General features: G+C 43.3%; 1 protein-coding gene across 5 annotated transcripts in view; it reads right to left on the bottom strand.

Moving 5' to 3' along the window:
* The window catches only part of JAK1 (Janus kinase 1), a 241,161-nt gene that overhangs the window by 64,177 nt on the left and 160,253 nt on the right, over window positions 1-16,731 (bottom strand). For all 5 annotated transcript variants that reach the window (XM_033915500.1, XM_033915502.1, XM_033915498.1 and 2 more), the window contains 2 exons: window positions 8,955-9,105; window positions 3,734-3,828 (listed from right to left, as the gene is read on the bottom strand). In XM_033915500.1, coding sequence (XP_033771391.1) covers window positions 3,734-3,828; window positions 8,955-9,105 — 246 coding nt within the window. The remainder of the gene's footprint in view (window positions 1-3,733; window positions 3,829-8,954; window positions 9,106-16,731) is intronic.

Below are 16,731 nucleotides of genomic sequence, written 5' to 3'. Positions count from 1 at the left end.
CCATTGGAGATATGAATGTTCGGTGCGTGGGGGTGTTATGATATGTAGGCTGCAATATCAAGTTGGTGGCCTTTTTCATGTGTGGGTTGAGGATATAGAATTTGGTAAGAGAGTGCGTTGAGGTATGAAATTATGCCAGAAGCTTGTTTGGAGGAGGTGTCTTCTAGGTGGAGATTTATGTCTCCGAGGAGCAGGTTGTGTGTTGAGGTTAATGAGTTCCGGAAGATGAAATCTTCGAGATAGTGTTTTGTGGTGTTCCATTTTCCTGGAGCTATGTAGCAGAGGATGCAGGTAAGGGTGTCTTTGAGTGAGTTACTGGAAATTTGGACGGCAAGCAGGTCTGATTGTGGGGTGGAGTGTTTGTCTAGGACAGTGATGGTAAGGTTGTTTTTTACTAGGATGGCCAAACCGCCCCCTCGCTTTTTTTCTCGGCAGACTAATTCAAGTTTGTATCCCTTGGGGCAAAATTCTGTAATGCTTGGGTCCGAGTAGGAGGATAGCCAGGTTTCGGATAGGAAAAGGCAGCCTAGCTGTTCATTAACTATCCAGTCTTTTATTAGGTCTGCCTTTGGGCTGATTGATCTTATGTTCATGTATGCACAGGGGATTGAGAAAAGATGTTTGTGGTAGTTGGGGCTAATCTGTGGGTGCAGGAGGTTCTTGGGTGTATGGGGGAGTTTATGACCCGACTTCTTTGTGTTGGGGGGTGGTTTTTGTCCCCAAGTGGGTGGGATGCTTTCTTGTGAGGCTGTTGTGCATTCTATTAGGTTTCTTGTCTGGTGAAGTTTCTTGGGTGATAGTAATGTAATGTAATTTATTTCTTATATACTGCTACATCCGTTAGGTTCTAAGCGGTTTTCAGAAAATATACATTAAAATTATAAGTAAGAAAGGTACTTAGAAGTTCCCTAACTGTCCCGAAGGCTCACAATCTAACTAAAGTACCTAGAGAGTAGTAATGAAGTGCAAAGTAAGGAAAGAGAAAAAATGAGAAAATAAACAATCTAACAGAACTGTGTGCTTTGAAAGATAGAAGAGAAGAGATATAGAGGAGGAACTGTTGAAAAAAGAATTCTGGAGAAATTTAAAAGATAGAAATAGAACAAAATGGTAAAGCAATGAATAAGATTACAAATAATTCATAAAACTGGAAAAAAATTAAAAGTAAAAAATATTGACTTCAATCCACAATTTCAGCATCCAGATAAAGGACTTCTACAGGTAAGAGATTTGGTTGATAGTTCTGTGCTGTCCATGTCTCCTCCTCTGCGATGGTCTCCTCAATGCAATCCTTTCCTCTGTGAAAGTGATAGTGTCTGCTTGTATGTTGTTGTCACTATTGGTATTGGTGAAAAGTGGTGGCCTGCTGTTCTCCAGTTTGTTGTGAGTAGGGAGAGAAGTAATAGTGTGCATAGGAGTTTGGTAGTGGGGGGTGACATGTTGTTGGTTAGCGGCTGGAAAGTGGCTGTAAGGTTCAATGCAGGAGCAAAAGAAGAGAGCTGTGGGAGAGCTGGGACTGAGGGCGGTTGAAAACTGGCCAGTAGCCCTTCTCTGGTTGAGATCCGCGTGCTTTCAGTGATCTGGGGGGGGGGGGTAGAACTGGGTCACAACACCCAGTTAAAGTTGGGCAGAGGCAGCCAGATAAGTAACCTGCACTGGTAGGAGGCTTTCAGCGATCCCCGGTGACTGGAGGAAGCAGGGGCTCTAAGGGCATCGGGCGGAGGAAGGAGGGACAAGATGGCAGAAACTTCCTCCTTCCTCTGCCTAGGAAGTCGCTGGGGGGAGAGGCTTTCGGTGGCCCTCAAGGGCTGAAGAAAAAAATCCGACTCAAAAGTCGGGCTGCGTCGGCGATCCCCGGTGGCTGGAGAGGCAGGGGCTCTAAGAGAGAGCAGAGTCCTCCTGCTTGCACGGCGTCGGGCGGAGGAAGGAGGGACAAGATGGCAGAAACTTCTTCCTTTCTCTGCCTAGGAAGTCGCTGGGGGGAGAGGCTTTCGGTGGCCCTCAAGGGCTGAAGAAAAAAATCTGACTCAAAAGTCGGGCTGCGTCGGCGATCCCCGGTGGCTGGAGAGGCAGGGGCTCTAAGAGAGAGCAGAGTCCTCCTGCTTGCACGGCGTCGGGCGGAGGAAGGAGGGACAAGATGGCAGAAACTTCCTCCTTTCTCTGCCTAGGAAGTCGCTGGGGGGAGAGGCTTTCGGTGGCCCTCAAGGGCTGAAGAAAAAAATCCGACTCAAAAGTCAGGCTGCGCCAGCGATCCCCGGTGGCTGGAGAGGCAGGGGCTCTAAGAGAGAGCAGAGTCCTCCTGCTTGCATGGCGTCGGGCGGAGGAAGGAGGGACAAGATGGCAGAAACTTCCTCCTTCCTCTGCCTAGGAAGTCGCTGGGGGGAAGAGGCTTTCGGTGGCCCTCAAGGGCTGAAGAAAAAAATCTGACTCAAAAGTCGGGCTGCGTCGGCGATCCCCGGTGGCTGGAGAGGCAGGGGCTCTAAGAGAGAGCAGAGTCCTCCTGCTTGCACGGCGTCGGGCGGAGGAAGGAGGGACCTGGTAATTACTCTCAGACAAACATTGTCACCACAATTCAAAGTATTAGAAGAGAAATTCTTAGAACAAAGAAATGAAATAAATGAACTTAAACAGGAAAATATATCGGTGAAAAATAATGTGGAAAAAATAGATAAAAAGATAAGTGAAATAAATCAGATACAAACGACATTGATTAAAGATAATCTCAACCTTAGGAGAAAGGTGGAAATAATGGAAAACAATATCCGTTTGAATAATCTTAGATTTTTGAACTTCCCAAAGATTCCTTCTTTATCAGCAAAAGAAGTTTTGAAAAAGTACTTTTGTGAGGTTCTTAATGTTCCTAATGATGCCTTTCCTCCTTTTTCCAAAATATATTATTTGCCAATATCAAAAAATCTGGAAGAACAACATCTATTAGAACAACAAGACCAGGGTGAACAGATGGACATAATAACATCATTATTGGAATCTTCAATGAGGGAGGTAGCTATTCCAGCTACCCTATTAGCTACGGTGGTTTTATCATCAGATAAAAATTGGATTTTACAGCTCTATTTTAAGAATAGACATAAAGAATTTCTTGGATATAAAGTTCAAATATTTCCGGACGTGACAAGGGAAACTCAGAAACGAAGGAAGGAATTTTTGCTTCTTAAGCCTGGGGTCGCTGCAATGGGGGCATCATTTCTTTTACAATATCCTTGCAAATGTATTGTAAAGTATAAATCTTGCAATTATATTTTCTTTGAACCCTCTCAGTTGACAGGATTTCCCTCCAAGAGTCGCCTTGAAGGGGAAAAAGAAAAACTTAATGTATAAATTTACTCTTGGTCCATTCTCATCTGACCGCCTAATTTGTAACTTGAATTTCTCTTTTTTCTTTTAAATAGTTTTCTCACTCAGGAACATCCTGGATCTTTAATTTTGGGACTTTAATTTGATTGAGTAAAATTATAAATTTTGTTATATAAATGTTACTTCTTTTGTTTTTATAACATGTTGACTTAATCATATTCTGTACAAGAAGTTTATTCTTGATAATATGTTTAAAATATAAATAAAGAAATTAAAAAAAAAAAATCCTTACCCATAAGTAGTGCAAGTTTATAGAAATATTATAACACACCATTCTGCTATGAACAAACATGCTTAACCATAAGGGCAAATAAATTGTCAGATACATATTATTCATACTGAATGCCTTTTGACTTACCTCACCCAAATCTCTGATACGTTTCAAAAATCTTTTTTCAAAAAGAGTTGGATCAATTTCTCCAGATGGTGTTTTTTCTGAAACAATGTCTGGATCTGATATTTGGGAGCCAGTGAGGTGAAGGATGTGAACAAAACAAAATGATAAACAAAAATTCTGAGTCAGTTTCTTAATACTGTATTTTGCAAATTAATGGCAATCATTTTTCTTATACACAACAACAAATGTAATTTATTTAGAGGATGCATGCCTAATTCTGTACATGTTATATTGCTTCTCAGAAGATAGGTAATGAGAAAGCAAACGGGATAGGTTAATTCAAATGAACCATACACATATGAGGGGGTACTGAAAAGTTTTTGGTCCAACCAAGAAAGGAATGATGCAGAGTTATGAAACTTACAAGTTATTCCACATATTCACCCCTAAGTTCAGCACACTTGGCAAATTGTATCTGAAAGTTCTGTAATCCTTCCAAAAAAATACACTGATGTTTGGTCACTGAAATACTGCTCCGCTGCTGCAATCACCTTCAAATCATTCAAAATTTGTCACCCTTTAAAAAACTCTTTTTAAGGTTTGGAATCAGAAAATAATCAGATGGAGCAAGATCTGGTGAGTAGGATGGATGGTCTATGCATTGAAACCCTAAATGCATCAAGACATCCATCGTTTTGCCAGCTTTGTGAGCAGGTGCATTGTTCTTTAGTCTTCACAGGTTGAGAAAAGTGAGATCCTGCTTCCACCAACAACAGTTTGCTGTCCTTGTACAATCTATCATTCTTTCCAGACTGGACTACTGTAACTCCATCTATCTAAATCTAACCAAGAAAAGTCTTCAAAGACTTTAGCAGATCCAGAGCACTGTGGCTAGGTTGATCTTCGCAAAAAGTCAATTTGATCATGTTTCCCCACTTCTGTCAAAACTTCACTGGCTTCCAGTAATTTCTAGGGTACACTTTAAATGTGCCTGCTTGCCTAACATTCAAGATCCTACATGGCACTGTTCCTCCCCTAATTCCACTATCCTGGAATTCTTCAACACCTGACACTACCAGATCCACCCAAAAACTTGAACTATCTTTCCCCTCGCTAAAAAGCGTCATCTATCCAGGAAAATTAGGGAAATCTCTTTTCTTCAAATTCACTGAACTTTGGAATAACCTTCCTCCCTGCAGTGGAATCTGGGCTTCCTCCAATTATTCCGAAAGCATCTGAAAACTTGGCTATTCTCAAAAATGTAAATCTCTCTACCCTCTTTATAATCACTAATTCTTATTATGTTTTTCTTTCCTTATTTTAAAGTTCCTGTAAACCGTGCTTAGCTCTGTCTCTATGGAGAGGATGCGGTATATAACTTGCAAAAAGAGAAATCCTTTCCGCAGCTTCCCTCTCTTTTTTTCTTTCAATGCTTCCTTTAATATGCAAAGCAAGTTACAGTAGTATTCTGCATTACCGTATTTTCACGTAGATAACGCGCACCCATGTAAAACACGCACATGGTTATAGCGCGCGGGAAACCGAAATATATGTTAAAAACAATTTTTATACCGCGCAAACCCGTATACCGCGCATGCTGCCCCGACTCTCCCATCGCCGCCCGACTCTCCTTTCGCTCACCCCGACTCTCCTCTGGCCACCCCGACTCTCCTTTTGCCCGCCCCGACTCTCCTCTCCCCCTTGAAGTCCTGTCCCCACCCTGAAAGCCTGATGCCCCCCCCCGACGTCCGATTCACCCCCCCCCGCAATACCGCTCGCACCCCCACCCCGAAGGACCGCTTGCACGCACCCGCACCCCCACCCCGAAGGACCGCTCGCACGCACCCGCACCCCCACCCCCACCCTGAAGGACCGCTCGCACCCCCACAGCCTCCCGACCCCCCCCATCATGTAGAAGCTCCTACCGGTGTCCTGCTGCTTCCTCTTGGCGGTCCCGACCCCTTCTGTGAGCCCTGCGCCTGCGCTGCTTCCTCTTCCGGCAGTCCCGCCCTTTCTCTGACATGCTGAGACAACTCAGATATCTAGGGAACATGTTGGGTATATAATCCACAAGCAGCTGGATATGCAGAAACTGTCAGCCAAGTGGGTACCCATGCACCAGTCTATGCAATGTCAATACTCAGGTTCTCCAAGGCCAAGAAAATTCAAGACATAAAAGTCAGCAAGAAAGGTCATAGCCATAGTGTTCTGGGATCAGAAAGGTGTTGTAATGACTATCTTCCAAGAGACCAAAGAGTTACCGTATTTTCACGCATATAATGCGCGCGTTATACAAGATTTTACAAACCGTGCATAACCTTGCGCGTTATACGTGTGAGCGCATTGTACAAATTTTTTTTTACATAGAACCCCCACCCCGAAGGACCGCTCGCACGCACCCGCACCCCCACCCCGAAGGACCGCTCGCACGCACTCCCACCCGCACCCCCACCCTGAAGGACCGCTCGCACCCCCACAGCCTCCCGACCCCTCCCCCATCATGTAGAAGCTCCTACCGGTGACCTGCTGCTTCCTCTTGGCGGTCCCGGCCCTTCTGTGAGCCCTGCGCCTGCGTTGCTTCCTCTTCCGGTGGTCCCGCCCAGAGATGGGGGGGGGGTCGGGAGGCTGTGGGGGTGCGAGCGGTCCTTCAGGGTGGGGGTGCGGGTGGGAGTGCGTGCGAGCGGTCCTTCGGGGTGGGGGTGCGGGTGCGTGCGAGCGGTCCTTCGGGGTGGGGGTTCTATGTAAAAAAAAATTTGTACAACGCGCTCACACGTATAACGCGCACGGTTTGTAAAATCTTGTATAACGCGCGCATTATATGCGTGAAAATACGGTAACTCTTTGGTCTCTTGGAAGATAGTCATTACAACACCTTTCTGATCCCAGAACACTATGGCTATGACCTTTCTTGCTGACTTTTATGTCTTGAATTTTCTTGGCCTTGGAGAACCTGAGTATTGACATTGCATAGACTGGTGCATGGGTACCCACTTGGCTGACAGTTTCTGCATACCCAGCTGCTTGTGGATTATATACCCAACATGTTCCCTAGATATCTGAGGTGTCTCAGCAATTGTTTTAGCCGATATTCACTGCCAAAACAGGTCATGGACATGGTCAACTATTTCAGGAGCTGACACCATTCGAGGCCTCCCAGTCCTTGTATATCTTCATGCAGAAAGTTTGCACACCACTTCTTCACTGTGGAATATGATGGGCATTTTCCACTCAATGTTTGCATAATACATTCATGGATTTCCTTTGGAGTTTTCTTCTGTAGGAACAGGATCATGATGTCTTGGAGTTCCACATTTGAAAATTCCACACTTTTCGTTGACATGATTCAATCAATGATCTGAAACAATGTCAAAACATAGCATTACAATTCTGCACATTGGCACTATGCAAAATAAAATAACAATATTTTCAGCTACAGTGGCAAAATAACACTCAGAATTTCGAGCTGAGAACTTTTCAACACTCCCTTGTACAGCTGGATTTAGTTCAATGATTCAGGCAGAAGTTAACAGATTACAGGGATCATTTTATAATGGTATGCATAAATTTGCTTCTCTACCTGTACATATTTATGACTGTATACCTACCCGTGCAATACAAGATCCTTGCTCCTCAACAATTATTAGACAAATGGTTAATAAGGTAACTCCGGTAATTACTAAAATTGTAAACAAATCACTGGAAAATGGAATTTTTCCAGGGGTTTGCAAGCGTAAAAACCTGGAAATAAGTGTTATGAAAAATTTTCGACCTATTTCTATTGTGCCATTTATTGGAAAGGTTTTAGAAAAGATTGTTCTCTCTCAGTTAGATAATTTTGTTCATGAGACTGATTTTTTGGATTGCAATCAATTTGGTTTTCGGAAATATCATAGTGTAGAATTATTACTGATCTCCTTAATTGATACTCTGCGCCAAGGGATGAATCAACATAAAACATATTGTCTTGTGTCTTTAGATATATCTGGAGCATTTGATTCGGTTGATCTCAACAAATTGTTGGATAGATTGTATAATTTTGGAATGAAGGATGTTGTTTTCAATTGGTTTAAAACATCTCTCTTAGGACGCCCTTTCCAAGTGAGAAATGGATGTAAGATTTCAGGAGCATATTCAGCTAGGACTGGAGTACCACAAGGCTTTCTGCCATATTATTTAACATCTATATGGCTGCTATAGGCAAACTATTTGAATCTTTAGGAGTTGAATATCAAATATATGCAGACAATATTATTTTTTTTCTTCCCAGTAGGAGGATGGGATAAGAATTTTCGAAAATCATTGAGTAAATACATCTGTAAAATTGAGGAGTGTATGGGAGAACAAGGTTTGAAATTAAATGTAGATAAAACTGAAATAATGTTGGTAGGAAAACCGGATCATCAGTGGCCTACAGAAGTGAAAGTTATTGATGATGTTCTTTCAGTATATGAGTCTATGACCATCTTAGATGTAAGGCTTGATTCTGGCCTAACAATGAAATTGCAAATAACCAAGACCGTATAAGTATGTTTTGCACAAATGAATTTGTTGCACCGATTAAAACCAATATTAGCGCATATGATTTTCATAATATAGTCCAGGCTATGGTTTTGTCGAGACTTGACTACTTAATGCCCTGTACCATGGAATAACAAAAGCAAGATGTAGAGCATTGCAGGTTATACAAAATGCAGCATCAAGATTGATAATGGGATTGCCTAAATATGATCATATTTCACCACATTTCCAAAAATTGCATTGGCTACCAGTCGCCTTCCGAGTACAGTACAAAGCAATAATGATTTGTCATCAATTTTTGTATGGAAATATCCCAGAATTGTTTAAAAATAATATACTTAGCTATATACCAAAAAGATAATTGCGCTCTGAGATTGAGTTAGTATTTATTGCTATTATATTTTGTCCTGTCATTATAATTAATCATCTGATAATATTCTGCCATTCTATGTTAGAAAATAGCTTGTCACCCTGTTTTACCATAGCCTTTAAATGTTATATAAACTAAATTAAACTAAACCTTAAGTTTGTATACCGCATCATCTCCATAAAGAAAGAGTTGGCACGGTTTAGAGGTAATTCAATAAATGAGGGAAGGACATAATAAGAAATTAGAGGTTATGAAGAGGATAGCTAGCTTTACGTTTTGGAGAAAAGCCGAGTTTTCAGATGCTTTCGGAATAATTGGAATAAGCCTCAAACAAGTAGCAAAACTGATTCTCACTTTGTTCTTCCAGTTTATTTATGTCCCTCATAATTGCTCTGAAAAATGGTCTCTGGTTGGGATCATAATTCATACACTGCTTCATCAGGTCTGCCAGTTCTTTGCAGGATGGAGTTGCTAGCATGAAGTGCCCTTCATAGAATCTTTCTTTCTGTAAAACAGGATTGACAGCAGCTGTATTACATGCTTAATTAACATTGATTGTCTAGAAAGAATGATTGCTCACAATTATAGATGTATTAAGGACATCAATAATTTGTGTGCAAGATCATTTTTTAACTGCAACATTAGCATTTATTCATTTATGAGCTCTTTCACCATTCTACATTATAGATTTGATTCAACATTTCTCATCTAGAACAATTTCCAACAGAAAATTATTTCCTGACTTTTTAAGAAAACAGAGAAAAATTGCCAACTTCTCTATATCAATTCTTCTCCTCTCTGACCATCATCTCAATCTTCACAACTCATCACCCTCCCCCCACAGACATGACTGATCCTCATCAATACTTTCAGGAATCTTCAGACTATTGACCCGTACACTATCTTCGCCCTTCTCTCAAACTCTACGCTATGTAAATCTGTCAATGAGAAGTCTCTTCCTATAATACTATTCTCTCCTCTGTTCTTGATACCCTCACTTCTTCCATGTCATGATCTATAAAGTGTGCCAAATCCCAACCCTGGCTGACCTCTAAGATCTGCTACTTATGTTCTACAGATCTACAGAACGTCATTGGTTGAAATCCTGTGTGCTCATGCTGACTTTGTGCACCTTAAATACCTTCTGACCTCTTCCCAATCTGCTCTTTCGCTTGCAAGACAAGACTACTACACCTGCTTGACCGATTCTCTTGGATCCAACTCTCGTCATCTCTTTGCCATACCCAACTCTCTATTTAAAGTGCCCTCATCTCAGACTCCACTTTCGCCCCAGACTATGGCTCAGTACAACATCACTAAAATCCAGCCTTTCCTTTCTGAGCACACTACCAAAACCCTCATCTACACTTTTGTCATCTCTTGCCTGGATTACTACATCTTGCTTCTTGCAGGTCTTCCCGTTAAGCCACCTCTATCCCCTTCAATCTGTTCAGAACTCTTCTGCATACCTCGTACTCTGCCAGTGTCATTATGCTCACGTTACCCCCTCCTCAAGTCGCTTCATTGGCTTCCTGCAATTTCCTCACAGTTCAAACTCTTTATTGACTACTATTACTACTATTATTTCTTTAGCGCTGCCAGACATATGCAGAGCTATACAGAGTCACAAAGAAGACAGTCCCTGCTCGAAAGAGCATATAATCTAAACAGAAAAGACAAACAGTATGCCAGGGTGGGGGATACAGTTAGGTAGGGTGGTGAGCAGCGGGCAGTAAGATTATGAATTGAAGGCTATATCAAAAAGGTGGGTTTTCAGTCTGCTTTTAAACAAGGTTAGGGAACGGGTGTGATAGAAAAACTCAAGTAGTTTATTCCAGCATACAGGGCAGCTAGATAAAAGAAACAAAGTCTGAAATTGGGACGGGAGGAGAAGGGTACAGATAAAAGCAGCTTATGAGGAATGGAGTTCTCGGGGAGGCATATAAGGAGATATAAGAGAGAAGAGATACTGAGGGGCTGCGGCATGAACACACCTGTAGGTTAGTAATAGGAATTTGAACTGTATGCAGAGGTGGATGGGGAGTCCGTGAAGTGATTTGAAGAGCGAGACCCTATCTAGCTTCTTTCAAAACAAAATCAACACTATCCACAACAAACTGGACAACACCCCCAGCAATGGTCCCCATCCGACCTGCTCTCCTCAAGGTCTGACTAACTCAGCATCCAGATCACTATCCCAACTCTCCCCAGCCACACACAATGAACTTCTCAAAACTCTGAAGGAGCTCAAACCCTCCAGCACTATCTTAGACCCCTTCTCTTCCAGCCTCCTCCTATCCACTGCCGATGCCTTAGCTGAATCCCTCCTCTCCATCATAAACACCTCCCTAGCAACTGGTAAGGTCCCACTCAGTTGGAAAACGGCTATTATCAAACCCACTCTCGGCCCAAACAACCTGAACAACTACCGCCCAGTCTCCAACCTCCCATTTGTATCCAAAATCCTGGAAAGAACAGTACTCCACCAGCTACTCTCACTCAAAGAATAACAAAACACCCTCTCCCCTTTTCAATCTGGCTTCCGAGCTGGACACAGCACAGAAGAAGTTCTTCTAGACATCATCGATGACAGTTGGTCAATACTAGACAAAGGTAGCGATGCCCTGCTAGTACTCCTAGACCTAAGTACTGCCTTTGACCACCAACTCCTACTGCACAGGCTTGCCAACCTAGGAATCAAGAACTCTGCACTTCAATGGTTCACTTCCTTCCTTCAACAGAGAACTCAATCAGTACTACTAGGCCCAAACAAATCAGAATCCAAACCCATCAAATATGGAGTCTCCCAGGGTGTCCTGCTGTCCCCACTCCTCTTCAACCTATACATCAGACCAGTTATCGATATTGCCCAAAAATACAACATTAAAATCCACTACTATGTGAACGACATTCAGCTTCTTCTCCCGCTAGGTAAAGACCGATCTACCCAACTCACCAACCTTCAACACCGCCTCACTGACATGAAGAATTGGATGACATACAACAAACTCCAGCTGAATGCTGCCTAAACTGAACTTCTATGGAACATAAAGAAGAACACAAATTTTACCTGCCCAATACTATCTTGGATACCACACACTTGTCAGCAAAAGACCAAGTGCACAGCCTTGTGATGGTAATGGATGGCCACCTGTCCCTCTCAGCCCATATTTCACAAGTGGTCTCTTATCTCCTTCTACTATCTGCGTCAGCTAAAAAGGATCAAACCATATATCACTAAACCTGACCTAGCCCAACTCCTCTACACCTATGGTAACTCCATCTTCAATGGAATCACCATCAAAGAACTCAAGCACCTACAGCGAGTCCAGAACTCTGCAATCCGCCTCCTACACGACCTGGATTACTACGATCCCATCTCCCCAGCCCTCCATGAAGAACACTGGCATCCAGTTAACAAATGCTGTGTGTCCAAAGCCCTTGTAATGGCCTACAAGAGATTCCACCTCATCACCTCTGCCTACATCACATCCAAACTCCCTCAATACACTCCCACCCGCCCACTCAGCTCTCAAGCAGAGAAACGACTATACATCCCTCCAGGAAGATCCCTCCAAATGGAAACAGCTCATAAACGCTCATACAGCCACTTCATCCCCCGCCTTTGTCACCAATTGCCTGCCCAGGTAAGATCACAAGACTCGCTGATGACCTTTTGAAAAACGCTGGAGACCCATCTCTTCAATTGAACAGTATTAATGGACTACCTCCTCCTAACTCCCCTTCCTTTCTCCTCTCTCCTTCTCTCCTCCCTCTCCTGTTCCCTGCTCCCCTTCCTCTGAACATATTCTCCACCTATTCTCCCCCTCTCTGAACATAAGAATTGCCGCTGCTGGGTCCGACCAGTGGTCCATCATGCCCAGCAGTCCGCTCACGTGGCAGCCCTCTGGTCAAAGACCAGTGCCCTAACTGAGACTAGCTATACCTGTGTACATTCTAGTTCAGCAGGAGCTTGTCTAACTTTGTCTTGAATCCCTGGAGGGTGTTTTTCCCTATAACAGACTCCAGAAGAACGTTCCAGTTTTTTACCACTCTCTGGGTGAAGAAGAACTTCCTTACATTTGTACGGAATCTATCTCCTTTTAACTTTAAAGAGTGCCCTTTCATTCTCTCTACCTTGGAGAGGGTGAACAACCTGTCTTTATCTACTAAGTATTCCCTTCATTATCTTGAATGTTTCGATCATGTCCCCTCTCAGTCTCCTCTTTTCAAGGGAGAAGAGGCCCAGTTTTTCTAATCTCTCACTGTACGGCAACTCCTCCAGCCCCTTAACCATTTTAGTCGCTCTACTCTGGACCCTTTCGAGTAGTACCGTGTCCTTCTTCATGTACGGTGACCAGTGTTATTTGCTGTTTCACCATATTCACGACGGTTTTTAATAGAAAACAGCGAATAACATGAAAAAGTTATTTCTGTATTTGCATTTCTGTTAATCCACTCCATCAAAGCGAATATGGAGGGAGAAGTGTACTATTATTTCTCTGCATACAGTGTGCATTGAGTTTTTAAAAAAATGCTGTGGTTACTATTGTGAATTAATAAGATTATATTGTGTGTACATGAAAAATGAATGGAAGAAATTGCATTATAATTAGTACTTTTATAAATGGGGGTGGGGTAAGGGGCAGAGCTTGGGCTGGGGTACTTGGTTGGTATTTGTTAGACTTAGGGGATACTTGACTTGAAAAAGTTGAGAAACACTGGTCTAGGTGACTATGGAGTTCACGCAGTAAGAGCCCCTTTTACAAGGCCACAGTAGCGATTCTCCCATGGCAAATGCACCATAATCCATTCAATTCCTATGGGCTTCAGTGCATTTGCTGTGGCAGAATTGCTATCGCAGCTTTGTATAAGGAGCCCTAAGGCAGGAACTACTGTCTCTGTGCTATGTCTTAAACAAAAACCAGATTGCCGGGGATGCAAAGCATTAACTGATTCAACATGAGTTTGAAGTTGGTTGAATACCACTCTCTCAAGTACGGTAGTTTTGAAAGAAATGGAAGGTTCGATATAGGCCAGTAGATATTCAGAATAAGAGGATCTGCATTACTTTTTTACAAGGTTGGCTTAAATGCTCCTGAAACACTGCCTAAGTGTCAACCCTTAAAAAATGGAGTCATATTGTGCATTGGAAAATAATAATAATAATTAATAAAAATAGTGCACATTTAATTTTCCCCACCACCAAATTTCCCCATCCCGCCCCACCCTGCAACTTTTTCATGCCACCCGGCTGGAAAAAATTTCTGGGGAGAACACTGATGCTGTTCAAAAGATCATCCAGACCTTTCCCAAAGAGTAAATTTATTTATTCAATTTTCTATATCATTCCCCCAGGGGAGCTCAGAATGGTTTACATTAATTTATTCATGTACTCAAGCATTTTTCTCTGTCTATCCCAGCAGGCTCACAATCTATCTAATGTACCTGGGGCAATGGGGAAATTAGGTAACTTGCCAGGGTCATAAGGAGTAGTGTGGGTTTGAATCCACAACCTCAAGGTGTTGAGGCTGTAGCTTTAACCACTGCACCACACTCTCCCCTTGTGCCACACGCGTCCCTTAAATGGTAATTTACTCAAGGTCACCTTAGAAGAGGAATCTCCCGCTGTCTGATCTATAGCATCTTATAGGAGGAAATGAAATAAGCAGATAGTTTGCTCACGACTTTGAAAAGGTCATACAGAGCATCAGCTACATAATCTACTCCAGACATTAAAAACTGGAGATCACTCCTGACAATAGTCTGTGGATCATGGTGCAATTTGGAGAGGCAAGCTTGGGCAACAAAAGATATTGCCGCAGCCGATTTCAAATCTGAGGCCACGGACTCAAAGAGCTTCTTTTGAACAAAATTCAGTCTGCAGTCCTGGGCATCCTTTAATACCATGCTGCCTTCCCAGGGAAGGGAGAAACACTTTGTAACCTGCCGCCCCAGTGAATCCACTTTCAGAAACACAAAAAGCTGGTTAAATTCAGCATACATCGGAGGGAGCTTTGCCATCACTTTGGCCACCCAAAAGGGTCTCTCTGGGACCTCCCGATGGTCTGTGAGAATTTTGGCAATGTCTTGATAAGAGGGAAAACAGATCTGTGCCTTTGTGCTGCACATAAGTGAGCACTATGTAGCAGAGGACTGTAGAGTCTTATCTTTAATTCTTGGAGGGATTTCGTGATCACCTCCAAAGGCACTGAAGGCTTAAAACTGCCTGTGCACTGTTGGGTCAGCCCCGAGATCAGGGGCCTCAACTAAATCAGGATCCGGCCCCTTCTAGAGATGAAGCAGCATCGCCTGCTACTGGGGACCCTGACTGGGAGAGTAAAGGCATTGAAATAGAGCCCATTTTGTCCCCAGTCCTCCTTCGACTGAACTTCCCCATCGTGCGCATGGCACTGTTGCTGGGGAATTGTGCTCTTGGGGGGGAATCCCCAGCACCAGCAGGGCCATGATCCCCAAAGGTTTCATGCAGCCCTTGTTAATCATATAAGCCTCAATCATCATATTGATGAATTCAGGGGGGAAACTTCTGACCAGGATGTCCAGATGGCCCTACGGATGCTCACGACTTCCTTTCTGGGGTTTTGTGGCGATTTTAGAAGTGGAGGAACCTAACTAACCCCAGAACTTAAAAAAAAAAAAAAAAAAAAAAAAGATTTTAAAGAACTCCTGAATTTGTTTCCCAGGCTGTCAGCCTGTTACTCCTTGTGCCATGCTGTGTGCTGGGAGCTTCATATGTGGAAGCTCCAAACAGCTTACAGGGCAAACTTCTGCCTCAAGAAGCCTTGAACCCCCAAACTAGTAGTGTAGGCTGTCCAAGTGGGTACACTGCAAAGCCGTCTGCCCCCTGAAAGCAGACCCTCGACCTCAGAGTCTGCGCTCTCCCACAGCCAGAGCTGTCCCAAAAGAGGGAACCTCTGCAGCACCAAAAAGCCTCACAACCATTTAGCAAAGACCAAATTTAAGTGAAAAGAAACACGAGCAGAAGAGACAAGCTCCCACCATCTCACTTGTAGAGAGGCAACTGAGGAATTGGAGGACAGCCCAGAAGGATGGAAAGCTGAGCAAAAGAAAGCTCTTCTACAAGAATTCTCATGAGAAAAGATTAACTACCCACATGTTCAGGAATGGAGTGAGTCACTAGAAACGTGATTTATTCAGGGGAAATCACCAGACAAGTAAGATTAAAGAGACAGCAAGAGAGAGAGAGACACACACACAGAGACAGAGAGCAGTAACTATATGGATCATGATTGAATCAGAGTCCTAAATTAATGTACTAGTACTACTACTATTTATTATTTCTATAGCGCTGAAAGGTGTACGCAGCGTTGTACATTTTAACATACAATAGACAGTCCCTGCTCAGAAGAACTTACAATCTAATTTAGACAGGACATTTCAGAGTTGGGGAGGTTATAGTGGGTATAGGTATCTGACAGCAGCAGGGTTGGGGAGATTATAGCGGGTATAGGTATCTGACAGCATGCATGGTAGAGAGGACCTTGATAAGGCCTGTTACTGCTGGACCTTGATAAGGCCTGGTGGCTGGTATACTACACTTCCCCCTCTGTATTCACGGTTTCTGTATCTACGAATTCACTTATTTGCGATTTTAAACCTAAAATTCCTTTTTCTTTTTTCGGGCTATTTTAAGCCCTCACTCGAGGAACATAGGGAGAGAGGAGACATGATCGAGACGTTTAAGTATATTACCGGCCGACCATCAGCCACAAGAGGGCATCCACTCAAACTCAGGGGTGGGAAATTTCATGGCGACACCAGGAAACAGGCGACACCAGTGGACTGCTGGGCATGATGGACCACTGGTCAGACTCAGCAGTGGCAATTCTTATGCACCGAGAGAGTGGTTGATCCTAGGAACGAGCTCCCGGTGCAGGTGATCGAGGCAAACAGCGTGCAAGAATTTAAGAGCAAATGGGATGCCCATGTGGGATCCCTAGGATAGTAGACTTGGGGGTGGGTCAGTAGAATGGGCAGACCTGATGGGCTATGGCCCTTATCTGCCGTCATCTTCTATGTTTCTATGTTAAGCCTTACCTGGTGGTCTAGCGGGTTTTCGGGGCAGGAGAAATCTTGCTACTCCCCTGCC

Source organism: Geotrypetes seraphini, chromosome 12, assembly GCF_902459505.1.
Source record: "Geotrypetes seraphini chromosome 12, aGeoSer1.1, whole genome shotgun sequence".
NCBI lineage: Eukaryota > Metazoa > Chordata > Amphibia > Gymnophiona > Dermophiidae > Geotrypetes > Geotrypetes seraphini.
This window is presented reverse-complemented; position numbering and strand designations above follow the sequence as displayed.